The sequence below is a fragment of the Carassius carassius genome, chromosome 30 (assembly GCF_963082965.1).
Source record: "Carassius carassius chromosome 30, fCarCar2.1, whole genome shotgun sequence".
NCBI lineage: Eukaryota > Metazoa > Chordata > Actinopteri > Cypriniformes > Cyprinidae > Carassius > Carassius carassius.
The window spans coordinates 9,835,142-9,861,263 of NC_081784.1; the positions used below are offsets into that span (position 1 = coordinate 9,835,142).

The following is a 26,122-nucleotide window of genomic DNA, read 5'->3' on the forward strand; positions in this document are numbered from 1 at the left end:
TTAAAATTACTGTCTCTTTGAAAATATTTTAAAATGTAATTTATTCCTGGGATGGCAACATTTTCAGCAACCATTACTCCAGTCTTCTGATGCTTAAGAAATTTTTTTTGTGGAAATCTTGAATTTTTTTTTCTTCTAAAATTAGAATATAAATGTCTTTACTGCCACTTTTGATCAATTTAATGCATGAATTGTATTTAAATAAAAAATAGCTCAAACTTTTAAATGGTATGTGTATAACAAAAGCCAAACTGGTTGACAGTGCATTGTGACATAAATCTAACAGAGACTAAAGATGAAATCTAAAAGAAACAGATATAAACATATCTCACAAACACTGTAACCTGCACAGGTGATTCTGGGAGGCAAGAACGTTGAGGAAGGTTTTGGCATTGCATATCGAGTAATACAGGTAAAGCAGTCACAACACAACCATTACAGGTTGAGTTTTTGTCTCATACACATTTGACTCTGATTCTCGTTTTCTTTTATGTGATGTAGGACTTCCAGCTGGAGGCACTGGCGTTGTACACACGGGTCGGACAGCGCCTTGTCCGGCAGCATCAGTACTCGTCTGTGCGGCAGCTTCTGAAGTGTGTAGGGGAGTCTGGGACGGCCTCTAAACATGACTGTGATGCTATTGTGCTCAGCTGTGTCTCAGTGGCTGATAAGAGTCCAGCCGATGTGAGTTCCCACCCAACCTTAGTATCTCTTTCTTGATTTTTATTGCTGCATTTGTATAATAAATATATTTTATATAATAAGATACACTCACCGGCCACTTTATTAGGTACACCTGTTCAATTGCTTGGCAACACAAATTGCTAATCAGCCAATCACATGGCAGCAACTCTGCATTTAGGCATCTAGATGTGGTGAAGACGACTTGAAGTTCAAACCGAGCATCAGAATGGAGTAGAAAGGGGCTTTAAGTGACTTTGAACATGGAATGGTTGTTGGTGCCAGACGGGTTGGTCTGAGTATTTAAAAAAAACTGCTGATCTACTGGGATTTTCATGCACAACCATCTCCAGGGTTTACAGAGAATGGTCTGAAAAAGAGAAAATATCCAGTGAGCAGTTGTGTGGATGAAAATGCCTTGTTGATGTCAAAGGAAAATGGGCAGATTGGTTAGAGATGGTAGAAAGGCAACAGTGACTCAAATAACCACTCGTTACAACCAAAGTATGCAAAATACCATCTCTGAATGCACAACACGTCAAACCCTGAAGCAGATGGGCTACATCAGCAGAAGACCACACCGGGTGCTGCTCCTGTCAGCTAAGAACAGGAAACAGAGGCTACAATTCACACAGGCTCACCAAAATTGAACAATAGAAGATAGGAAAAAACGTTGCCTGGTCTGTTGAGTCTCAAATTCTGCTGCGACATTCAGATTTTAATCTCTGAGGAATGTTTCCAACACCTTGTTCAATCTATGCCAAAAAGAATTAAGGCAGTTCTGGCAAAAGAGGGTCCAACCCGGTACTATCAAGGTGTACCTAATAAAGTGACCAGTGAGTGTACATTTATTATATAATTGTTATATAATAAATACATAAATAAATGGAAATATTTGTTTTTCTTTTGTTTAGGCTAAAGAACTAGAGGCCCTGATTCTGGAGTCTAAGAGTCCAGAAAACAAAGTGCGGTTTCTCTCTTTCTCGGTCGTTTTTTTTCCCCCTCACACACTTTCTTCTTCATTCACACACTTTCTCTTTTTCTCTCTCTCTCTCTGTAGATAAAGGCATATCTTCAGTGCAGTAAGCGGCGGGCAGCGTATCTCCAGGCTGTGAAGCTTGAGCTAGTGAAGGCTGCTCCATTTGTACAGGATGTGATGCGAGCCGCTGAGAGGTCAGGTGACTCTGTCATGCATGACATATGCCGCCAATGGCTCTCAGAGCATCAGGAACAATCAACACAGCAGCGACACAGCAATAACTGATAACCACTACCAAGCCCTTTTGTGGACTCTAATTCCTATTGGTCACTGAAGTATCCTGCTGTGCTCTGATTGGCTAGAGTGAAAAAATGAATCACCATTGTGCCACTTTTATAACATCGCCTGTTCACATTCAAGCTCAGTTTAGGACAAGTTCAACTCCCATTCCAGAACAAAAATCTTATCCACTGAGGGTTTGATGAAAGGAGAACAAGGCCTCTCAATCTACCAGTCCCCACCAAAAAGAAAACTTCTCAGGTTAACTTTCCAGTGGTCTGAGACAAAATTTTACAATTAAGACAACATTCACATCTGTGCACTTTAATGTGTGACTGAGTTTGTTCTCTTACTTTAGGAAAAGGGATTTTTCTTTTCATCTTTGTCAAAAAGAATAATCACTGTGACTTAATCTCATCCTGATGGAATGAGGTCATATGGCAGTATAGTTATCTGGAGTCTGCCATTAACTTTAAGTTAACTGTCACCCTGTCCCATATATGGGATGCCTACATTTACTTCACTATATTACAATTAAATCTAATCTAACCTTGACAAACTATATATCGTTGGAAAGTTCTAAGACTCCCAGATATATATTTTACCAATGTTTTTTGTTAAAAATTATGTAGGAAAAGTAATAGATTAATTTATGACAAGAGTGCACCCTCAAAAATCTACATTATAACAGGAGTTTTGACCTTTGTTTAAAAAATAAAACTTCTTCGTTGCCTTTTTCTCTATCACATTTTAGAAATCATCAGAAATTATATATCAACTGAAAACTTAAAATCTCAAAATGTATCCTTTAAAACCCATTTTAAAATCAGACATTTCATTACCATGTAAATGGTACATCAATATCATGTTACAAAATGTTTTCATTCATGAATTATAAAAATTTAAGTTTGAATCGTGCACTATAAAGTCTATGTTCAAAAATGTGAGTGACAGTTAAGGGGTTAATTCTTATTTGAGTTCATGGTAAGTTTACAATGGTGTCACTGTAAATGTAGTGTCACTTCAACCCTCAAAATCCAAGGCTGTTTAGTTTGGTCCTCAGTGAGAGATGTGGTTAGACAACAAAACATATCGTTAGAAGGGAAGGTGTGATTTACAGGCATTATATATTGCAAAACTCTAAACTAAAAGTAATGTGTAAAAAAAAAAAAAAAGTAAAATGTTGCTTATGTGTTTGTCTATAATACAGATTACCCTACAGTTGATGGCCTGAAATTATGTGCACTGTTTATGAATGTGTGTGAGAGAGAGGGTGTGTATACATTTAAAGTATGTTAATCAGATTAAACTGTCTCTGACCCTCCTGTAGTATTTCATAATTTAAAATGTGTGAATGTGCATACATTTTATTGTGTAAAGCTAAAAAGGCAGGTGGTTTCCCCTCTTTATTTCAGGGATACATTAAAGGAATATTTCACCCAAAAAATAAAATGTTCATTTACTCTCTCTCTCTCTCTCTCTCTCTCTCTCTCTCTATATATATATATATATATATATATATAGTAAATGAGTAAATGATGACAGGATTCAAATTTGCGGGTGGACAATTCCTTTAAGGAACTATGTCTGTTTAAAGTGCCTATGCATTTACTAAAATCAGTGAGACTGTTACAGTGATGTTGCGAAAGAAATGGATATACTTCTTTCTGTTCATCTCCTGAAATATCTCCTGAAGAGTGATGTTAAAGTTATTACACTATAATTAAAAGTTATTAAAATATAATTATCTAAAAAATAATAATAAAAAAAATCATACAAAAATCTATACTAATATATATATATATATATACATTAGTATAGATTTGTTTGTGTATATATATATATATATATATATATATAAAACAATGAATATCTCTTTTTTTTTTTTTTAAAGTTTTTTAAATCATTGTTTTAATAATGAACCTGCTGATCTATCTGTTATCTGTTAATATTATTTGCAACATATACTTTTGTATTTGTATATTTTAGCAAATAAAGAAATGAAAATACAAAAATTATGCTTTTTTTACTGTATATATTTAAATATTCATTTGGTCATGAATGTACCACAGTAGATAAAAGCACATCTGTATAAAAGACTTCAATATGCAGCTTCATGTGACAATACTGAGATGGGAGTTAAAGCAGCATTTCAAATACAAACAGAATAAAACAGTGCAAAACTGTAAATTTAAAATGCTTCACAGATTTGTTCTAGAGCAAAAGAAACATGCTTGCTCGTCACAAGGGCATGATAGCAGGAAATTAGTAGAGAACAAGGTGGGTTGTGCTATTGAAAGCATAGACTTGGGAAAGTGTCTTAAAATCAAATAAGACAAAAGTCAGATCACTGAAAATTAAAGGTGGAAAAAAATAGAAGAAAAAGGAGTCAAATGAATGTTTCAGTCCCACTCAATGCCTAATAATTCACAGCTTACATCCCACAGTTTCCGTGCCGTCTCCTCATTTCGTCCATGAGGGGCCACAAAAGCAGGGGCACAATCACTGTGTGGGAGAGACAGGAAGAGAGGTTTAATAATATGCCAGTACTGAAGAAAATATGGATGGTAAAGGACAATATTTTTATTAAACAATCACTGCAACACCAAAAAAGATATTTTGAGAAATATCTCAGGCCCTGTTTACACTACACTACGAAAATTCTTCACAGTATCTTCTGTTGCATTCCAAAGAAAGAAAGTCATACAAGTTTGAAATGACGTGGGTAAAATGATGTGATGATGAGTAAATTATTATTTTTGGGTGAACTATACTTCAATAATAATTTTATGGTGTTTTTGTTTCATTTTGGAGCTTGACCGCACCTGCCCCCATATATTTATATATATATATATTTACATATATTTTAAAATTTAAAATTTATTTTAGATAAATTTTAGATTTTTTTCATTTTATTTATTTTTAGATTTTCAATTGTGTATATATATATATATATATATTTTTTTTTTTTCGTTTTACAATATTCAATATTTATCATCAGTAACGTAAATTTTAGTACTTCAACTTAAACTGTATTCCTTTTTAAAGTGTGCCGTACCTGAAATGTTTGCCTGAGATTGACTGGAGCTCCTCGGCTACGGCGCAGTAAGCAGATGTCTGAGCTCCTTCCTTCGGGGTCTTCAGGAACACGGAGAAGATCGCAAACAGCAGCGACATCGCAGTAGAATGACGCACCAGTTCTGACCTCACCGTCCCCGGGTGCACAGAGTTCACGGTCACATTTGACCCTGATGAAATACAAGACATCGTCTGGAAGGCATGATATATTATTCTTTTTAGATTCTTGTTTGATTTACAGTTGTACTCACCGTGGAGCCTGCGCGCTAGCTCGCGTGTGAAAAGCACGTTAGCCAGCTTGCTCTGGCAGTAGGCAAGGCCGCTGTTGTAGCTGCCCTGACTGTGCAGGTCGTGGAATCGAATCCAGCCAAAATTATGTGCCAGGGAAGAAACAACCACGATTCGTGATGGAGCGCTACGCTTCAGCAGACCAACGAGGAGGTATGTGAGCAGGAAGTGGCCTGAATGAAAAGAGGTGTAGAATTGAGTTTTCAAACTTGTTACTTTAGTATATTTATACACTAAATCAGTATTCATTCATATTTTGAATTAAACTTTATTTTTACATTTTCCGTTTTAATATATATAAAAAAATACTTATAACAAGCTTTATTTTTTATTTCAGCTTTAGTTGCATTAATTAATTTTAAACTTATTTTATTTCAGTTAGTTGCCAAGGCAAGTTTTTCTTCTAATAGTTATATTTTTATTTCAGCTTTATTTATTATTTTTATTTATTTAGTATTATTATTTATTGGCAAACTCCAAGTGTAATCTAATTTTATCTTTATTTCAATCAACAAAAACAATTTTGTCTCACAAACGTTTTAGTAACAACACTGCATTACATATTTACTGCATTACTCCTGTTTTATTTATTTTTTTTATAAAATGCATAAAATGTGCCAATTAACTGACATGTAATACTATAATGTGTCCTGACATCATTCCTGTCATGAGTGCTGCCTGTGCTTTGTTTTTGACAGAAATAAAAGCACTACCTGATTGTGAAAAATCCAGTTTGCTAACATGTACTAATATAAATACAAGTATTATTCACACTCACCAAGGTGATTGACCCCAATATGCATCTCAAAGCCATCGGCCGTCTTCATATAAGGACACATCATGATACCGGCATTATTGATGAGTATGTGCAGGTGATCAACCTCTGAATGAAGAAACAAAAATCATTTAATGAAAACTTAAGGCTTTTGGGTCTTGGTTGTTGCATTGCATGGGATATCATAAGGCATACCTCGCAGGAATCTCTGAGCGAAGGCTCGGATGGAGCAGGTGTCGGCCAGGTCCAGTTCCCTCACCTCCACTTTAGCTCCACCTACTCGTGTGCGGATCTCTGTGGCTGCCTCCTCGCCCTTCTCTCGATCACGACAAGCCAGAATCACACGTGCACCTGTCAACGAACAGGACTGAAGTGTTACTGTTCATTTAAACTGAATTATTAAAATGGTGGAATTTAAAATGGTCAAATGATTTCATTAGGCATTTCTAAAGAACATAAGGTATATAATAAAGGCATTAAAGAGTCTGACAGACCTCGAGAGGCCAAATCCAAAGCCGTTTCCTTCCCGATTCCTGAGTTTGCTCCAGTGATCAAGACAACTTTTCCATCTAACCGAGCTGTGGATCGACACACTCCTCCTGCTGCATATTTTCTACACAAACATTGAAATTCATGCAATAACAAATGCATCACAGAAAGGCTGAAAACAGGGTGAAATAATACTTTTTTTTGGCTCTCTGATTGGTCAGTCCATGCAGTCAGGGTTCAAATTTCTGAATGAGCAGAAGTCTGTTCTGTCATTCCATGTTCTATACAGTTCTCTCTCTCTTTGAAAACTGTACTATACATGTACTGTTTATGCATATATATATATATATATATATATATATATATATATATATATATATATATGTTATAATCTTAGTATAATCAAAGAAAAAATATTTTTGTAGTTAATTAGTTTTTTTTATTTAATCTATGCATGTGTGTGTGTGTATATATATATATATATATATATATATATATATATATATATATATATATATATATATATATATATTTATTTATTTATTTATTTATTTTTCAGAACAGGCAGTCCTAAAACAATGATTATATGAAATCTGCCAACACGTTTAGCTGTCAAGAGATCCATCCCACGCAGAAAGCTTTCGCCAATCCACTGAAGCCAATGACGCAGCGCGGTAATGCGGAGGGGCGGGGCGACTCCGCCCAGGCTGCCACTCTATTGGTCGGTTTCTAGAGCAGATCATGCCAAGTGGAGGCGGGTCCATATGGGACAACCTTTCATCACCAAAGTGGCGAGCGCATTTTACACCCGATAAATAAAATCGTGTTATCTGTTATTTAAAGGTCTTGTTAGGTTCGATTAATAGATTTGACTATTTAACCGGATTTCAATGCAATACATACTGCACTGAGCTGTACGCTTCAGTGGCTGCAATGCTTTCTTTAAATCCATAGACTGGGATTTATATCTTAGTCTCTCACATCATGTTTTCATCCCTTCTGCACAATATGCTCTTGTTTTAATAAAGCGACAATGTATGCATTTCTTCAAGCATGCATGGGGTCTTTTTTAAATGAATAAGACTGAATAGCATTTTCAAATCTTTCTCTACAAAAACAATAGAATTTCTTACCTGATTTGATCAGAAAACAACCTTAAAATCAGCGCGACGACCCCTAAACCCGCAGCGAGAACCACGATCAAATGCATCCTGAAACTGCCTGCTTCTCTCCTGCTGTCTGTCTCTGTCGGTGTGAATGTGTTCAGCCTCCCACTCACATCTACAGCTGGGATCGCAGGGAATGATGGGATTGTAGTTCCCATGGTCTGGCCAACACTAGTAGGGATGTTCATGTCATGATGTCATTCTCGTCGAACATTTATTTTATTTTAAAATGATTATTTTATTTTTGTAATATTTATTATTTATTTGTTTTATTTACTTTATACATTTTCTGGTTTCTGTGTGTGTGTGAAAAAAATAAATAAACTAAAATCCTAAAAAAGAATATAAACATCCATCTTTTATGTATTTATTTAATATTTGGGTAAAGCCATTGAATAATCTTATTAGAAAGTCGCTTATTCAAGTTAACTACAAATATATGATCGCTTTTCCGTCTGACATCCAGCTCCTAAACCTAAATATTTCCAAAACCAGTTTATTTTGGGTCTACTGGAAAATGTAAACTACAGATCCCACAATGTATTTATGACGCAAGCTGTCCATGTGTTTGCCTGGTTGAAGTGTCGCACACGTTTGTTTAAATTTTGCATTATGAGGCATCTTAAAGTATAAATGATACACATAACTGTTATTATGTAACTGCGTTGTAGGTGTTTGGATTTTTAAATGAATGTCTTTGGTCTTTTTCCCCTTTTTTGTTTTCAGGACAAAACAAAACCACCTATAGCCACGAGGTCCTACGAGGACGCATCAGCTGCTGTCCCTAGGATCTTGTTATTGCTAGAAAAGCCGATTATTCGAACTATTTACAGATAACAACAAACGCTAAATTCTTTTTATTTGATCACCGTGTCATTTAGTTCGAGAATTAACCTTCCTTTGCTTTAGTCTTCGATATTATCGCTCCAATATGTCTTCTGAGGAGTTTGAAAAGCTGCATGAGCTGTATAGATCTCTGTATGACGAGGTGAAGTCCGTGCCTGAACGTGCTCAGAGCTGCCAGGGAGGTGAATAAACTCTTCTGATCTATAACACAATCAGAACAGCACGTGTGGACTCACAGAGTGTATTTAGAAATTGGAGTTCACAGACTGGTGTATTTTTAGGAGTTTAGGATAGAAACAAGGTTTTGGTCATTTTTAAGCATAGGTTTTTGCTTAAATTTGTTTCACACAAAATTATTATTATGAGTATTAGTATTATTATTTCTTAAAAGACTACAAATTCAACATTATGAACCAATATTAGTTATCTCCGTGTAATCTGCATTTTATTATTATAGTATTAGTGATTTATAGTTTCGTAAATTTTAACACATTAATGAGATTTTTGTTTGTTTGTTTGTTTTCCAGAGGAAAGGAAGAGGATTGTCAGAGACTTTGATGAGCGTGTTTCAGAGGCTGAAGAAGTGGTAAGTTTGTTGTTGGTCTGTATTGACACTACTAGTTGAAAATTTGGACACAATTTTAAAATAATGATTATTATTTAAATTTCTATTGTAATTTCTAAACTTCTGAAATATTATATAAATAATTGGCTAGGGATTTCTATGTGACAGTACAGTTTATGTTTATATGCATACATACAGTTGTGCTCATAAGTTTACATACCCATTGAAGAATATGCAAAATGTTAATATTTTTTACAAAATAAAAAGGTTCATGAAAATTGCATGTTATTTTTTAAAGTATTTTGGGAAGTGGGGAGGCTTCTTTGCTGCCCTTCTTGACACCAGGCCATCTTCCAAAAGTCTTGGCCTCACTGTGCGTGCAGATGCGCTCACACCTGCCTGCTGCCATTCCTGAGCAAGTTCTGCACTGGTGGCACTCCGATCCCGCAGCTGAATCCTCTTTAGGAGATGCTCCTGGCGCTTGCTGGACTTTCTTGGATGCCCTGAAGCCTTCTTTACAAGAATTGAACCTCTTTCCTTGAAGTTCTTGATGATCCTATAAATTGTTGATTTAGGTGCAATCTTAGTAGCCACAATATCCTTTCCTGTGAAGCCATTTTTATGCAACGCAATGATGGCTGCACGCTTTCTTTGCAGGTCACCATGGTTAACAATAGAAGAACAATGATTTCAAGCATCACCCTCCTTTTAACATGTCAAGTCTGTCATTCTAACCCAATCAGCCTGACATAATGATCTCCAGCCTTGTGCTCGTCAACATTCTCACCTGAGTTAACAAGACGATTACTGAAATGATCTCAGCAGGTCCTTTAATGACAGCAATGAAATGCAGTGGAAAGGTTTTTTTGGGATTAAGTTAATTTTCATGGCAAAGAAGGACTATGCAATTCATCTGATCACTCTTCATAACATTCTGGAGTATATGCAAATTGCTATTATAAAAACTTAAGCAGCAACTTTTCCAATTTCCAATATGTATGTAATTCTCAAAACTTTTGGCCACGACTGTACATTTTTCTTATTTTGATTAAAGATAATATTTTTTTTCATTTAGTATTGCACATCAGAAACTACATAAATACATACATGTTTCCCAGAAGAAAAAATAAGGGCAATTTACCCTGATCATCCAATTCAAAAAGTTTACACCCCTCGGCTCTTAATGCATTGTGTTGCCTTCTTGAGCATTAGTAAATGTTTTGACCTTTTGTAATTATGTATGAGTCCGTCAGTTGTCCTCAGTTTGAAAAGATGGTTCTCAAAATCATAATCACTTTTGGAAAGGGTTCAGATTTGCAGAAGATGCTGGAAAACCAAAGAATGTCCAGAAGCTGAAGGATTTTTCTGAAGAACAGCTGGCACAAACAAGGGACTCATGAACAACTATCACAAAACATAAAAACAGTCATGGATCATCCAGGAAATGACACACAATATTAAGATTTAAGGGTATGTAAACTTTTGAACGGGGTCATTTTTATAAATTCAGTTATTATTTTGTCTTGTGGAGTATATGTAAATATCTGTTATATGAAACAGCTTATTCAAGACACTACTAAATAAAAAATAACATGCAATTTTCATGACCCCTCTTTTTTTGTTAAAATTATGAACATTTTGCATATTCTTCATGGTGTATGTAAACTTACGTGCACAACTGTATATATATATGTATCTTTAAGCAATAGTTAATGATGGGAAAGTTTCAGGACATTCTGATATTTAAATATTTTGCATTGACAGAGTGCTGTTGTATAAAATATATATATTTTTTAAATAGTTAGATCCTTGATAGCATTTGCATTACTTTTGCAGGCGCTTTTATCTGACGTGACATTCAAATGGAGAAACATAACAATCAATTTACCATGCCAAGTTTATTAGAAATCTAGTTGAGGAAACAAAATTGTGATGGTCTCAGCAGATCGGGTGTAGGCTGGCAGCTCATTCAACCAAAGAGGAGCAGAGAGGGTGAAAGTTTTGGAGATTGGCACATTCATTCTCATGTCATTTTTGGGGATTTGCATTCAAAGTATTTGTGTTTGGATCAGTTTAGACACCAGGTGGCAGTAGTGCTTCTAGTTAGGACATACAGAACAAACCAGAACCAAGTGTTTTGAATCCATTGGATTGTGTGTAGACAAGTTACTATTGTTGCTTTGTACTGCTGTTTATTGTAAAGGACATTAATATTATTTAAATGTGAAATGTAAGTACAGTAGATGCAACTAAACAAAACAAAGTATATTAGCTCATCTGTATCATTCTTTAACTACATGAACTATACCGTTTTGGGGCCTAGGGTACTAAAATGTATTATTGTTTCAACAAAAATCTTAAGCAGTTAAAATATTTTCATCATTTATAATAATAAGAAATGTTTCTTGAGCACCAAATCAGCATATAAGAGTGGTTTCTAAAGGATCATGTGACTCTGAAGACGAGTAATGGCTGCTGAAAATATAGCTTTGTCGTCAAAGGAATTAATAACAGTTTTGATATATGAGAAAACAGTGATTTTAATTTGAAATACTTTTTTATTTTTTAACAAATAAATGCTGAATTGGTGAACATAAGAGACTTCTTTCAAAAACATAAAAAAACGTACAGATGTCTGAACGAGTGCAAGTACACAGTAACATGAGAACCGACTGACCTCCTGAGATTATCAATGAATGTGCAATGTCTCTCCTAGCTTCAGGGCATGGAACAGGAGCTGTTTGGTGCTCCATCATCCTTTCGAACCCCCATGTCAGCAAAGATTCGACTGTACCGGCGAGATCTGGCCAAACTACAGAGAGAGATACGCCTCTCAGCAACACAAGGGTTTCCTAGTCACACTGGAGATGGCAGACGAGGGATCTATGCTGCTCAGAATGACCAGAGTGTGAGTAGAGTTTTAGCAGTCCTTCACTAAAAGGAGCAGTTCACATATTAAAGACAATTCTGTCATGAATTACACACACTTGGATGCATTTAAAAAGGTTAGGGTTGGAAGGTGATGGGTTTCTGTTTTCTGTCTAACAAAAAGGTTTTATGGTGGTAGAAGGTCATATATTGAGGAAGTAAATGATGATCGTTTTCTGTTTTGGTTGTACTGACCCTTTAAAGACAGCAGAGAACACATTTAAATAATGGTGAACTCATGCTACTGTGGATAGACACATTTTACCATCTTTGTTGCTTTGTACTTAAGAGCGGCTGTTGTTTTGATTCCAAGCTAAACTTACTCTTCCTTGGTTACACACACGACTTGCTCAATTACACAGTGATGATTTCAAGAAAAATTATTTCTACATCTTACCAGTTGGATCTAGTTCTTACCCAGCTAGAACTGGCTACAAACTACCCCCACTTGCACCACCACAAATGAGTATTCCTACAGGAAGTACGTAGATGTATTGACCTCTTGAGATCATGACACACCTTTGTTGTGTTTAATGACACACAAAGTTGTCTGCATTCCACAAGTTATGTGATTCACAGTAAATCCCAGTAACAGCCTGCTCACCTCAGGCTACAGGTAATGCTGTTATGTTGTGAATGAATCTGGCTGCTAGTCCCCTGAATGTGTTAATAACGTACCAAGCTCTGTTTAATAACAGACTGCCATAAGTTGAAAGGCTTGTAAACTGATATCAGACATACAGTGTTCAATGTGTTCTTTAACACTATATGGTTCTCATTCTTCTTGGTAGCTAGATTTTTGCTTTTTTTTGTTTGTTTGATTAAGGTGAGTCTTAAATATACATCCAAAATAATATCAATGTATTTTTTATTTAGTTCAAATTAAGTTTGTCTTAATAGCGCTTTTCACAATCACAATACATATTATTTCATGTATTAAGTAGACATACAACAGATATATTTCAACAATTGTAACTTCTGTTTGTAATGATTACAATATAAGGATACTATTACAATATGATAATATTTGACAGTTTTGTATTTTGATTCAAAGTTGACGTCATTATGTAATTTTTATGTGTTATTTATATGTTCTTAAAAATTAAACTGGTTCCTTAGAATCTATAACAGATCCACCCTGTTTTCCTTGAACACATAAAACATCACTCTACAAACAAGATTGCTGCATATGATTGTTGCATATGCAGAATGTTGCCTTGAGCAAGGTTATGCTTTATGTCCCAAGAGTCCTGTTTCTAAACTCTTTGAAACCGAGGTAGTGAAGTTCATCAGAAAGACCTGCAAAGAATGCTCCATTTTTACAGATTTATGAGTGTCAGTGACCGTTAAAAGAGCAATAGTCAGCAAAAGTTACTGCTCGCTTTTTCTTCAGTTTCGATACAAATCTTTTCCCATTCTGTTCTTGTCATCTTTCTTCAGTTAAACATTCTAGCCAAGACAAGTTTTGAATCACACTAATCAGCACTGAGATGACGGCATTACATAATTGAAGTCCAAGCCAAAAAAAGGATTTGAAAATCAAACAAAAATACAAAGACTCACCCCATGATGCATTGTGAATAAAGTAAATGAACCAAGAACAAGGATAAATTATATAACTATTATTATAATATAATATTATATAATATTTAATTACACAGTATAAATATATTATTATTATTTAAAATGTCTATATATCAGTGTGTATATCTATAATTATCTGTATATATTTATATCTGTATATATATATATATATATATATATATATATATATATACATATTTGTAAATCGATTATGCAAAAAAAAATAGACACAAACACATGGCCACATATAAAATTATACTATTTAGTCGACTGTAATCTATCAATATATCTATGAAAATATTTTATGGTAAATCTTATCTTAAAATTTGTACGTCCACTGCTTCAAAACTATTGGAATAACTATTTCAAGACTGTCCAAAAATATTTAAGGGCAAGGTTGATGTCTGCCCTATTAGTGCAATTTTTTAGAATTCTGTCAGTTAGATAAATACATATAATTTCTTATTTCTATGAAAGTCTGCCAAACCTCTAGTCGTTTCTCAATGGCTTGTGGATACTATGTATTTTCTGTAGCTGGAAAATATAAGATGTTCCCAGTAATGCAGCTCTGGTTCTTTCCATGATAAATGCCAATGCTTCATTACATATTTTCAATCTCTTGCCTGCTGACTAAATTTTTTGACTGTCACTTTCCATTCAATGAACAAAAAAACTAAAAGTTATGCTCTGTTACAGTAATGTCTGTATTTCATATCAGTAATTATGAGTGAATACGGTTTACACTGGAATTATAACAGAGTATGCTGCAGGTTTTAATTAAACTATTCTTAATTCCTGAATTGTTGTTTGTTTTTGCAGACTCATCTGCAGTCTCAGCGTGCTTTGCTTATCCAGGGGACAGAGTCTCTTAATAATGCATCAAAGAGTATCGAGCGAAGTCACCGGATTGCAGCAGAGACGGACCAGATTGGCACAGACATCATCGAGGAGCTTGGAGAACAGAGAGACCAACTGGACCGCACCAGAGACAGAGTAACAGAGCGATATCTAGACAATCGCCTTTGTTATTGTTGTTTAACCAGCAGATAATAAACTGTCTACAGTGAATTTACTTCTCTTTCTCCACTCTTACACCCTCATTTCCCTTCTCTTACTCCATCATCAGTTGGTTCACACTGGCGAGAACCTGAGCCGCAGCAGGAAAATCCTGCGTGCAATGTCCAGACGGTGAGACTTACACTCTTATGAAACATTTGACATCACTAGAATTATTTCCAAATCTCTTTCTGAGAATATACTGAGTCAAACCTCTTCCTTTCCTGTTATTACAGACTTATTACGAACAAACTGCTACTATCAGTCATTATCATCATGGAATTGGCCATTTTGTCAGGGGTGGTCTACTTGAAGTTCTTCCGCAAGTAGGGAATGAGACACACAAGACTGTATTAGACTTCACCTTTCCCTCTTCTTATTTCTGATGTTCACGGGTGTCTGGCCCGAAGACAATATGCTGGATGGTTTAGTGACTGCGAGTGTCACATGGACATGTATGGGCAGTTATTTTTAGCGCTAAACTGTATTAGCGTAAGTACTGCTCTCAAGGTGAAAAGAAGATGGTGATTATGGTACATTGAGACTGCTGGAGGATCAGGACCTGTTCAAAGATGGCGTGAAGGGGTGCACTCCCTCCTTAGTTGTCTTGAACAGGATGTCAAATCTAGTGGATTTATGGATGTACAGTGGAAACAGAAGGATCCAGTGACAGGAGTGACAAATAATATATGCAACCTGTCTGGATTTTTACATACATCAGTCATTTTAAAGTCATGGATCACTCAAAAATGATAATTCTGTCATAATTTACTCAAACAACACTGGTCCCAACTGACTTTCATTGTTTGGACAAAACTTAATTCCTTCCTTTCTCAGAGGTTTGGAATGATCTAAGGGTGAATAAATTATGACCGTTTTTTTTCTGAGTGAACTGTCCCTTTAACTAATAATGAACTTTTAACAAAATGACAGAATCACATTGTGTATTACACTTTTTTTGAGACGTGTTATTGTGGCATTACAGGTAACAACTCTTGGGTTTCGTTCTAGAAAATGGGTGTTTTCCTTTAGCTTGTCCTGCAATCAGTCAAAACAGAGCTGAGTGTACTCCAGGCCAAGAGAATGACAGCTATAAACATGCACGTCACAAGCCCTGGTTGCCAGAGAAAGGGATGTGTTTAGCTTGTCAGATATGGGGGTAGAGACATTACTGTAAACATGCGCAAGAATAAAGTGACACGAACACCTGCTAGAGTGGGAATACCAGCGTCCAGGGACATCAGGTCACCTTGACATACTGACTTTTTGCCAGCTGACTGATGGTATTTCTAGTCATGTTAGGCCAAAACAGCAGAAGTATCAGTGGAGACCAGTCATGCCTGTCTGTAAATCTTGTCTTATGAAAGGTGTATGACCAACAGGTCATCGGTGGCCAGTTGTTCTGTAATCTTATCGCATTTCATATATATATACATATATATATATATATATATATATATATACAGGTCCTTCTCAAAAAATTAGCATATTGTGATAAAGTTCATTATTTTCCATAATGTAATGATAAAAATTAAATACAGCCTTGATACAGCACTCTGGGAACAGCCTATTCGTTCAGAAATTTATTTCTGTGTTTTGCCCTCTCGCTTGAGGGTGTCAATGATGGCCTTCTGGTCAGCAGTCTTACCCATGATTGCGGTTTTGAGTAATGAACCAGGCTGGGAGTTTTTAAAAGCCTCAGGAATCTTATGCAGGTGTTTAGAGTTAATTAGTTGATTCAGATGATTAGGTTAATAGCTTGTTTAGAGAACCTTTTCATGATATGCAAATTTTTTGAGATAGGAATTTTGGGTTTTCATGAGCTGTATGCCAAAATCATCAGTATTAAAACAATAAAAGACCTGAAATATTTCAGTTGGTGTGCAATGAATCTAAAATATATGAAAGTTTAATTTTTATCATTACATTATGGAAAATAATGAACTTTATCACAATATGCTAATTTTTTGAGAAGGACCTGTATATATATATATGACAGGTATACATTAGGCTACCTCTTAAGCATTTCAGGGGTAAAAGAAAAAAAAATGGTGCCATAAAATAATACCCAAACCAGCTGTCAATATCAAACAAATAATTATATTTAAAGTGTTCTTTTTTTATTATTTTAAATCAGTTTGTAAACTACATTGGCACAATCAAAGATGAACCAGTCAAAAGTAGTTATTTGTGAGCAAACGTAAAATTTCTTATGTGAATCCTATTTTTTGGAGAGAATGCAATTGCTTTGACACACCCCCTCCATCTCATATTTTATTCCATCACCGTGTGCCTTTAGAAGCTCTGTAGAGCACTAGTAATCAAGATTTTCTAATCTGAAAAAGTGTGTATCTGGATTATTGTGATCCAGTCCATTTGACTTTGAAAAATAAGAAAAAATGGATTACCTGATACTAGATAGTAAAACGTTAGGATTACCCAAATCCAGATCATCATTATCCAAATTAAGATTTTTGAACAACTGGCCCTAAGTGTTTCAAAATAACTAGACAAAGACAAGTCATAGTCTGTCTCCAGTACATAAGTTTATTGCAACAAAACATTTTTACTGAAACAGAAATGCAACAAATCAAAACTTTCGCCAAGAAGATACTTGTACTGGTGGTAAATTCAGATCTAAAGGGTGTATAAAATGCATTCATACATGATTTTTCAAAGGTTTATTTAACTAGATATGAAATTGACTGAAATAACTTACTTCAAAATGCGCTAGTTTAAAAAAAGATCACTCAATTTCAATTTTAGGATTAAATTAGCCATTAAAAGCAGTCCTACTATACAAAAAACAAAACAAACAAACAAACAAACAAACATAAAAATACAATAAAAACCTGTTCTGGTCCAAAAGTGCAAACATGTTTCAAATTAAAGAAAAATCAATCAGTCCACCAGAGTAAAGGGTCACTTTAGCCTGCAAAAATATGCACATTTGCTTTTAGATCACTTTTTCCTGCAGCAAGTCCCAGAGCATGATCAGGGTTACCCACTAATCTCATGACAGCTGACAAATATTATAAATATTTATTTTTCTGCTAGAATAATCCTCAAACATAGAGAATCAGATCTCTGACCTTTTTAAGCCAAAACAAAATTAGTAGTAGGTATAATAAAATGAATCTCATCCATGTATTAATAGTAGCACTTCACCAAGGAGGTGACAATTTTTTTTTTACCAAGACTAGAGTAACCTATAAATTAAATCTTTAGTCTGGTGCTCAGTCTCTGCAAACCCTTTTGTGTCGTTCTTTTAGACTTAGGAATGCAAAGTGGTTGGTTTTTCATAGTCCTCGTGAATATCTGGTGCTCTAAAGCCGCAGTTCGGTGTCCTCTTTTGGTTCTGGAATCTTCGGGAAGGCGATGTGTGCTCCTTCACGTGTCTGACCAAGAGCAGATGCGATGACATCAACGGCTAGGCTAGTTGTGGCCTCCAGAGCCTCAGGTGTGGCACCTAGTGTGGGGTTCACTTCAACTACGTCCATCACAGAGAGTAAACCTGTGTAGTCCAAAATGAAAAATATTAGCGTCAAAGTTTTTGGATTTATCTGATTTCAAAGACATCGGTTATATGAATGGTAGATCTGTACCTGTGTTATGGATCTCCTCTGTTACGTAGATGCCCTCTCTATAGGTCAATCCTCCATTAACAGGAGTTCCAGTGGCAGGAGCCAGGGAAGGGTCAAAAGCATCGATGTCAAAGCTAAGATGTATTGGCCTTTGTTTCCTGATGTAAAAACAAATAACAGTGACAAATTACATAGATAAAGTGCTACAAATTATTTAAAGGTGACATTAAACAAGCAAGTCAGGTTAAATAAGGCTGCTTGGAAGCTTGTATTCCTCTAGAAAAATACTCTGCCCCCATTTACAAAGTTCACAAAGTCATTTACAAAAGGGGTGGGGGGGGGGGCAATAAACTAAATTTCTCAAGAGCAATTTTTGAAGGGGACACAAATAATGCAGCTATAATAGTACTTGTAAGGATATGTATGCACATAGGAAAGCCTTACTACTATTAGTGCATCAGGGAGACAGTGTAACTGCAGTGTTGCCAAGTCCGTGGTTTTCCCGTCGAATTGGGATACTCTATCACTGTTGCAGTGGGTTGTTTTTCTTGATACTACCCCAATACATATTTTAGCCCTCGGAACATGATTTTTACAGGGGGACCCCCTTGAAACGCGGTTTGTTTGAGCATCCGATGTTTAAGTGAATAAAATAGCCTTGATAGAGTTCCACAACTATTGCCTTTGTTCTCTCTCACTGGACTGTTTGTAGATGATGTAAAAGAGGAAAGCAGGCATTTAGACCAAAGTACTGTGAGGCAAGGGAGTGGGAGACTCAAAATGTTTCTAAACTTATATACTCAAAGTACAAAACATTATCATTTATAATACACAGTGTGTTTTTTAATCATATTTTGAGGGGGGACAGCCCTCAGATGCCGCCCCCCCTGGTATTTAAGCATATGCACAGGAGGACTTCATGAAGAACAAGCAGCAACATGCAATTTGTTGCCGATTGTTTACAGAAGCACCACTAACTTGTTAAATAAATGTGTATGTTTTTCACAATACTATACCTTGCCAAGAGGTGATCCAAAGTGACCTCCATTACCCTCTGAATGCCCATTCTGTCAATATCCCGCATGGAGAAATATTGGATTCCCAAGGTCTTCAGGATTATACTGAGAGAGAGAGAGCAATATGATCAAAATGGCAAGTAAAATAAAAGTAGTGATGCTCTTGATATGTGCAGTACACACACACTGTACAGAATGTATTATAGTGGATTCACCATTGAACTGATCAGAAACATTTTATTTTGTGCCCTGTTGGCGGTTACAGATAATGTTAGTTATATTAATAGCCTATGGATTGCAACAATTGGTGATTTAGTAGCATTGGCAACAGGTGCCAAATCCTGGATGACAGAACATAGTGTGCTTACTGCTCGCCTGGATCCACATCTCTGAGGCCGATGTAGACTAGATCTCTGGCAGACAGGAAAGGCTTCATCCAGGAAAATCCAGGAACTTCTGGCATCTGCAGGTAAGAAAGTAGAAGATAATAGCTTTAGATGTTCTAAAGAACAAAGCTTAGAGTTTTCTGGAGACAAGTTACTTGTAAGCGGAAAAGTCATTTACAAGTGTTTCCTCCTTTAAGATAAAGTAATTAAAGCCATGTCAATGATTAGATGATATCAACATTTATTTTAACTTCTGATGTAATTTTGTGCATGAATGCTAATCACCTTGTTCTGCAGGTCCTTAAGTAGGAATGCCACGGACTGGCCGTGGAGGTTTCCAGAGGGTGAAGTCAGAGGAGTGTTGATATCTGCGTGAGCGTCCACCCAAATCAGACACAGATCAGGACACTGCTGAGCGTGACCCTCCACTGAACCAATCGCTAAGCTGCAGGGAAGAAAGTATTACAAATTTTCATGTTTGAGGATTTTAGCCTTTAACTGAACAAATTCAACACAGTCTGAGACTACACTGAATTGTTTAATTTGTCAAACCAGTTTTGATTAGAACATTTTGGATTAAACTAACTGGAAATACAAACAGCTTCTTAAGTCTAAAGGACAAACCTTGACCTTTCAGAAACAAAGTGATAAACTGATCTCAGTTCAGCCAGAGCACCACAACATTAATTTCTGCATGTGCCAAAAAGACAAAAATGGAAAGTCTAGTGGAATAAGTACCTAATTATTAACACTTACATTTTCCATGATAAACACTTATAACTATATACCAGGATAAAAGTTTGTATTTTTAGCCCAAGATTTGACACAAAAAAAGAAAAGACTCTAGATTAAAAAAAATGTGTACCTATGGTCTCCCCCCAACATGATGCAGGTGTGTCCTGCCCCCACCGCACCACTCACAGCTCCTGACAGCAGCTGATTGGCACGTCCAACTGTGCGTGGGAACGGCACGTGCATAAAGTGCTCATCTTTTTCCAGATGCTTGAAGGTCAGGTCTCCAAAATCATGCACAGCGTAGTCTACAAGAAGACAGGACATATAAATTAACTAATGGCATGTCAAGGTTTTCTTAACATGGCCATTACAATAAACGTTGGTGTTAAAGTTTCCACACTTTTAGCCTACTCTGACCAAGCACATGCTTTTTTTCTAAGCTTGTTTGATTTATAAGTCACAGTTCTGTCACTCAATCCCAGCATGAATCTGATCAAGCCATGTAGTGTCATATAGAAATGTAGGTAGAAACTCCCATAGGTGGACACTGATGAAGGTCTAAACCGCTAATGAGGCCCAGGATGACAGAACCAGACCAGCCGCAGTGACTTCGTGATAGTGTTGAATTACTCATCAGATTTGAAATGACCAATGATGGACTTGCATACCATCATGTGGCTTCTTAACAGGAATAGAGGTGAACACTGTGGCCCAGTTAAAAGTTTAAATAAGTATTTTTAACATACTGGATTTAAAAAAAAAGCAAACTATGGGGGAATTAAGGAGTTTGTCATGATTGAAGCATGAGGGACGGTCGTCATAAACTAAGACAGAGGTAAGGGTTACATTTGTATTGACTTAACTGCATTTGTAGACTTCAGGTTCTTTTGCAGTTCTTGCTGAACAAATTTTTGGATTTTTAGATTGAGCATGTTTTTACAACCAACAGTTGGTGAAGAGAGTGAGACTATATTTGTTGCATTGGATAAGGTAAGCTCTGATATAGTTTAGTCAAGAATGCTTGCCGTATATTCTGCTATGGTTTATTTTCACAACTCCAAACACGTGATACCATGCTTCTGTTAAAGTGATGCAACAAATCTGCATTGTATCATTAGATTCTACTGCAAATATGTTGATGTTAAAATTAAGGCTGGACAATAATTAAATATGGTAATATGATTTAAAACATTTCCGATATTTCAATATACATTCCCAGTGTTTCCCATACACTGATTTGTGGCAGTCTGCCACAATTACAACATGGACCACCACAAACAGATTGTCCAAAAGGCTTTGACAGTTTGACTTTGTAGAATAAACAAAAGCACTGCACGTTTCAAAAACAAAGCACAGCAGGGGTGTTTCATATGAATGTATCTTTGAAGGGAACGGACTGTCTTCAAAAAAAAGTTTGTGTGGAATTTTCATTTTATTTGATATAGAATTCATGAGCGGAGCTCTGCTTTGTTTACAGCCGTTACCAGGGAAACCACTGTATCTGCAGCGCCAAAAGCACCTCCTACTGGCAGAGAATTAATTAGCATTTTCAATCACCCTGTATCCAGCATAGCACGGTTTTTGTTGTTGCTCGCAGTTTTTTTTAACAGCAATTCTGAGCACTTATATATAACGTATACAACCGCACCCCCATTTTCAGCGATCATACGGGAAAATCCTCCACAGCCAGCTAAGGTCAAACGGGGTCTTCGAAGCTGTGTCATAAATCATTTGTTCATAACGGCCGATGGAAAACATCTCAGGCTTAATATAGCAGGAAGTATCACATTACATGGAGAACATGGAGTTACGTAAGCGGCCCAGCGCTCTGCACGTTGTTTGTGATTAACAGCTGAATGACTGACTGAAGTCGAGACTGACGAAGCGACTTGCACATTCTGACAAGCAACTCTGGAATGTCATGACTCAAGCATCTGACGTTGAAGACTAATCACGCCTTCTTTCCTGTTATTGTTATTATTATTATGATCAGTGACAAAAAGAAGCCGTTACACGTGTCAAAAGTAATATTCTGGTTCTAAGTCGATACTAAAATTAAAAGGATGTAACTATAGCACTCTCTACAGTACCTGCAGTACTGGCTGGCTCTCGCCTGGCGTGCTGTATTGCAGTCTTTGGCACGGACAGATACACTTCAAAATTAAGTGAAAATGCTCGTCTTTGTCGTCTATCAATGTAAACACAGTAAGTTATTTAAATAATAATAATAATTTTATTCAGGGAAAACTAATCATTTTTGGAATATTTTTTTTTCCACATACATGACTTTCAATTCACGAATGTTTAGAACTGAAAAGAAAAACGAACCACTGTCTTGTGTTCTGTTTCTTGTATTTTGTTTAACTGCCCTTAAGTGCTTGCCTTTAACATTTAAAAATAGCATATGTTTTAGCTTTATCGAAAATGTGTCAAATATTGTGAAATTTCAAAAGTATTGCTGACGTGACTACTGTCAGTGGAAGTTTTCCCTCTCCACCTCATTCTTTCCAGAGATAAAAAATAATGCATGACACATTCATTGTTTATTTAGTTCATAAGGAATAATTAATTATGGAAACTTGTAATTAAAAACAACGAATGTTCTCCAGTAATTTGAAGCTACCAGTCCCAGAGCTTTTGTTACAGTCCTGGCGGGAACTGCGTTCACATTAACAGGCAGCGGTTAATCCACGACAGAAATCTGTTATAAAATAACATCTGCCTGTATCACGCTCCATCGAAAAACTTTTTTTTTTTACACGAGTCTGAGTCAACTCATCTGAAACCTTATCTTAACTACAATCCCAGTAGCACAATCATTAATAAGGCCATTAAATTTAGGACCCTCTTTCTAATCTCTTTTTGATTCGTCTACGTCTCTGCGCGTTCTCTTTCTGGGGAATTTTTGTTTCACTTCCCATTGCTGTGCCTCTGTGATAAATCGCCTTTGTTAAGGGTCATTCACAGACCCAGGGCTGGGAAACGACTAAATACTTTATACACGTTATTTAAAAATTGAAAGCCGCGTTTTTACCTGAGAAAAACAACAACAATGGAAATCAGCGCGGTGAAATGCAAAGACGAATGGACCGGCATACTGTTCCTGTATTAAACGTTGCCTTGAATAGATGCGTTCGCTAAATTACATGCAAGTTCCCTACTGTGCCATCCCTACTAAAGTCTATTGTGAATGATAATACCCTATTGTTATGTGCTGTCGTCTCATAGCATCTCTGAATGTGTGGAGGAGCTGTGACACGCACATACTGTAAATCTATTGTCAATGTGGATTCAAGTTTAGCTCGTTGGGTGATGTAACCGCTAATCCAGCCCTCTCTTTCCGATCCTCCACGGTGAGCCCGCCACCAATTCACTTAAAGACATAGTTCACCCAAAATTTTCACGCTCAGCTAAAATTTAATATTTACCTTCTTGTTTCAATCCTGCATGCCTTCTTTACAAAATTATTTGATTCTAAAATTGACAACCTCGCTCAGTCATCATAGGCCTACCATTAACGTTACATATAATTCCCCGAGTCTTTTTAGTCTTAAAAATCTATAAAACAATCTACCTCTATGGATCTAGATAGCGATATTATACATAGATAATACTAAATTATGTAATTTACCCAGATTTGATAGTCTCTCCACCAAACCCGCATCCCGGATAGCCTTGGGTCCATGCTCTACCCCTCTCCTTTTCTGAGTAAAAATCGTAAAAACACAGTCATATCACAATGTTATACAGTTTATGTGAGTTCTAATTAAATAAATCTTTATTTCTTACCTGTCCTTTAGAAAACGGAGCTCCCAAAATGGCAACAGAATGAGATCGGTTCTGCTGGCAGGAACTCAACGTGCATCTCAATAATCTAGACAGTGGTCCTCTCAAGGCCATGCTGACACAAGAGTTAGGAAATAAAATACAAAAACGCAGCGAAAGGTTGTCTCAAAAGAATAGTCTGTCGCCCGATGTGACTTTTCACTTTTCTGGCTCAGGACTGGCTGTTGAATCTCAAAAAACAGCCACGACGTTTTTCTTTAAGTCTTCCACTTAATTCATATTCATGAGTTCGTCAAAAGCGGAAGGTGAAGCTCAAGCTACACGCCTTGGGAGAAATCTCAAGACCGCCCCCCAAAATCTTACAATCCTCCAGTATCCAATTGTTTGTTACAGTTATACAGCTTCGTTATATAGATCTGCTCAGTGCGGCGTGAACCACGTTTTTCTATTCAAAGAGCTGGCAAACTGCGTCACTACCGATGACACACCTTCCTCCCAGCCAATCAGAAGCTCCGCCAGTGTGGGTTTGTTTCGATGAGCGTGGCTTTGGGCGAATGAGTGGCTTGATACAGTAGATGGGGTGCCTTTTTTTATGTTGGAAATTTCCATCACTGCACTGTCGACTGCATATGTGTTTTAGGCTTGCCAAATGTCTCGTCAACAAATTCTTATAGATGTAGTGGATCAAAACAGATCCAGGGTCCATAGCATCTCCATGACTGATTATTTATGTTCTATAGAAATTGTCTGGAAATACCAGTATGACGAGGAGTGGCAAGTTGACAACTTTGGCCCAATTCCAGTGTTTATGTCCACTACGAGCAAATACACAGAGGTTGACTCATATGCATAACTACATATTCATAATTCATTGAGATTTATTGATTGATCAGTTTAGTTTATCTAATCACTGATCCGTAAAAATGACATAATAGAGATTGGTCTGTAAATGGAGTGCATATGCCCTGCACTGTGGCTCCATCTGGTGTTAGATGTTTTTTTATCGTATTTTTTTTTTTTTTACAGTTTATAAACACGTCTAGACACGTCTATATATTTCGGTGCTATCATTCATATGGCAGAGTTACATGGCCAAATGTTGCATTTAATGTCATGTTGAATTTGAGTTTATGTTAGATTGGTAATGCATTATTTGGGCGATATTGCAAAAAGAAAGTCAGCTGGACGTTTGGTGGCGCTGTAGCATTGATGTGATTTTGTGTGCTGTATTTCAAAGCATTTCCGGAATCAGGGGCGATTCTAGGATTTTGATTTTAGGGGGGCTCAGCCCCCAATAAGGGTACGATTAAAAAAATATTATTTGACTATTAGGGTAGGGTGGTATGCTACTAACCTTACTGCAATCCACTATTCCATTGTATTCCCTGTATTTCATATATGGGAGTAGGAGTACTGACTGAGCCATATACAATACTGTAATAAAAAAATAATTATTGGATGTGACCACTAGAAAATAGGGAATGTTGATTTTTTTTTTTTTTTTACAATGAAGACCTCCTGATTCATTCACTTAACAAACACACGCACACGTTTCCAGTACAAACACAACATTTTACTGTTTGCATTTCTATGCTCACATACAAACCTCAGATGGGATTTTTTTTCCTTTGACAATACCACTGCTTTTTCTTATAAAATGTACAGGGAAATTGGCAGACAATTAAAACAATGTCAGAAATTTCAATTCAATCCATAGACTGTGTGTGATTCAGTCACACTCAAAACTCGGGGTGTTTTTGTCTTATTGAACACATTATTAATCTAAAAAGGGTATTAAAATAAACGAATTCATTTCAACGATTTATATCTGACATAGAAAAAACACCATCCGCCTCATCCAAAAAAAAAAAAAAAATTAATTAAAATAAAAGTGATTGGTC

The 26,122-nt window shown here is 36.2% G+C and overlaps 4 protein-coding genes across 5 annotated transcripts in view; 2 read left to right on the forward strand and 2 right to left on the reverse strand.

Annotated features, from left to right (window-relative positions):
- LOC132110576 (zinc finger FYVE domain-containing protein 26-like) overlaps positions 1–2,261 on the forward strand; it is a 29,934-nt gene extending 27,673 nt beyond the window's left edge. For both annotated transcript variants that reach the window (XM_059517289.1, XM_059517290.1), the window contains 4 exons: positions 353–412; positions 502–684; positions 1,596–1,646; positions 1,742–2,261. In XM_059517289.1, the coding sequence (XP_059373272.1) occupies positions 353–412; positions 502–684; positions 1,596–1,646; positions 1,742–1,945 (498 nt within the window). In that variant the 3' untranslated portion in view covers positions 1,946–2,261. The remainder of the gene's footprint in view (positions 1–352; positions 413–501; positions 685–1,595; positions 1,647–1,741) is intronic.
- A 1,693-nt stretch (positions 2,262–3,954) lies between these two features.
- Positions 3,955–7,852, reverse strand: rdh12 (retinol dehydrogenase 12). The gene is made up of 7 exons (XM_059517303.1): positions 7,703–7,852; positions 6,575–6,693; positions 6,276–6,431; positions 6,084–6,188; positions 5,269–5,478; positions 4,998–5,187; positions 3,955–4,444 (listed from the first exon to the last, which is right to left on the reverse strand). Exons 1-7 carry the CDS (start codon positions 7,777–7,779, stop codon positions 4,342–4,344), a joined length of 960 nt encoding a protein of 319 aa, XP_059373286.1. The 5' UTR covers positions 7,780–7,852; the 3' UTR covers positions 3,955–4,341.
- Positions 7,853–8,467: 615 nt separating this feature from the next.
- On the forward strand, positions 8,468–15,712 carry LOC132110585 (vesicle transport through interaction with t-SNAREs homolog 1B-like). The gene is made up of 6 exons (XM_059517306.1): positions 8,468–8,763; positions 9,109–9,167; positions 11,863–12,054; positions 14,478–14,651; positions 14,785–14,846; positions 14,951–15,712. The coding sequence occupies exons 1-6, from the start codon at positions 8,667–8,669 to the stop codon at positions 15,042–15,044; spliced, it is 678 nt and encodes a 225-aa protein (XP_059373289.1). The 5' UTR covers positions 8,468–8,666; the 3' UTR covers positions 15,045–15,712.
- A 1,535-nt stretch (positions 15,713–17,247) lies between these two features.
- LOC132110582 (arginase-2, mitochondrial-like) lies at positions 17,248–24,679 on the reverse strand. Its single transcript, XM_059517302.1, has 8 exons — positions 24,225–24,679; positions 24,067–24,139; positions 20,566–20,740; positions 19,986–20,145; positions 19,683–19,777; positions 19,315–19,419; positions 18,320–18,456; positions 17,248–18,228 (listed from the first exon to the last, which is right to left on the reverse strand). The coding sequence occupies exons 1-8, from the start codon at positions 24,333–24,335 to the stop codon at positions 18,041–18,043; spliced, it is 1,044 nt and encodes a 347-aa protein (XP_059373285.1). The 5' UTR covers positions 24,336–24,679; the 3' UTR covers positions 17,248–18,040.
- Positions 24,680–26,122: the final 1,443 nt, after the last annotated feature.

What these genes read in the sequence shown, in the direction of transcription:
- rdh12 (XM_059517303.1), bottom strand. Translation starts at nt 7,779, where the DNA reads ATGCATTTGATCGTGGTTCTCGCTGCGGGTTTAGGGGTCGTCGCGCTG. An exon ending in TTGTTTTCTGATCAAATCAG is followed by an intron (nt 6,694 to 7,702) that starts GTAAGAAATTCT and finishes ATGTTTGTGTAG; the next exon opens with AAAATATGCAGCAGGAGGAG. An exon ending in CGCTCAGAGATTCCTGCGAG is followed by an intron (nt 6,189 to 6,275) that starts GTATGCCTTATG and finishes TTCTTCATTCAG; the next exon opens with AGGTTGATCACCTGCACATA.
- LOC132110585 (XM_059517306.1), top strand. Translation starts at nt 8,667, where the DNA reads ATGTCTTCTGAGGAGTTTGAAAAGCTGCATGAGCTGTATAGATCTCTG. An exon ending in TGCTCAGAGCTGCCAGGGAG is followed by an intron (nt 8,764 to 9,108) that starts GTGAATAAACTC and finishes TTTGTTTTCCAG; the next exon opens with AGGAAAGGAAGAGGATTGTC. An exon ending in TGGACCGCACCAGAGACAGA is followed by an intron (nt 14,652 to 14,784) that starts GTAACAGAGCGA and finishes CTCCATCATCAG; the next exon opens with TTGGTTCACACTGGCGAGAA.
- LOC132110582 (XM_059517302.1), bottom strand. Translation starts at nt 24,335, where the DNA reads ATGGCCTTGAGAGGACCACTGTCTAGATTATTGAGATGCACGTTGAGT. An exon ending in GGAGAGACTATCAAATCTGG is followed by an intron (nt 20,741 to 24,066) that starts GTAAATTACATA and finishes GTCTTCTTGTAG; the next exon opens with ACTACGCTGTGCATGATTTT. An exon ending in AGAGGAGATCCATAACACAG is followed by an intron (nt 18,229 to 18,319) that starts GTACAGATCTAC and finishes TGGACTACACAG; the next exon opens with GTTTACTCTCTGTGATGGAC.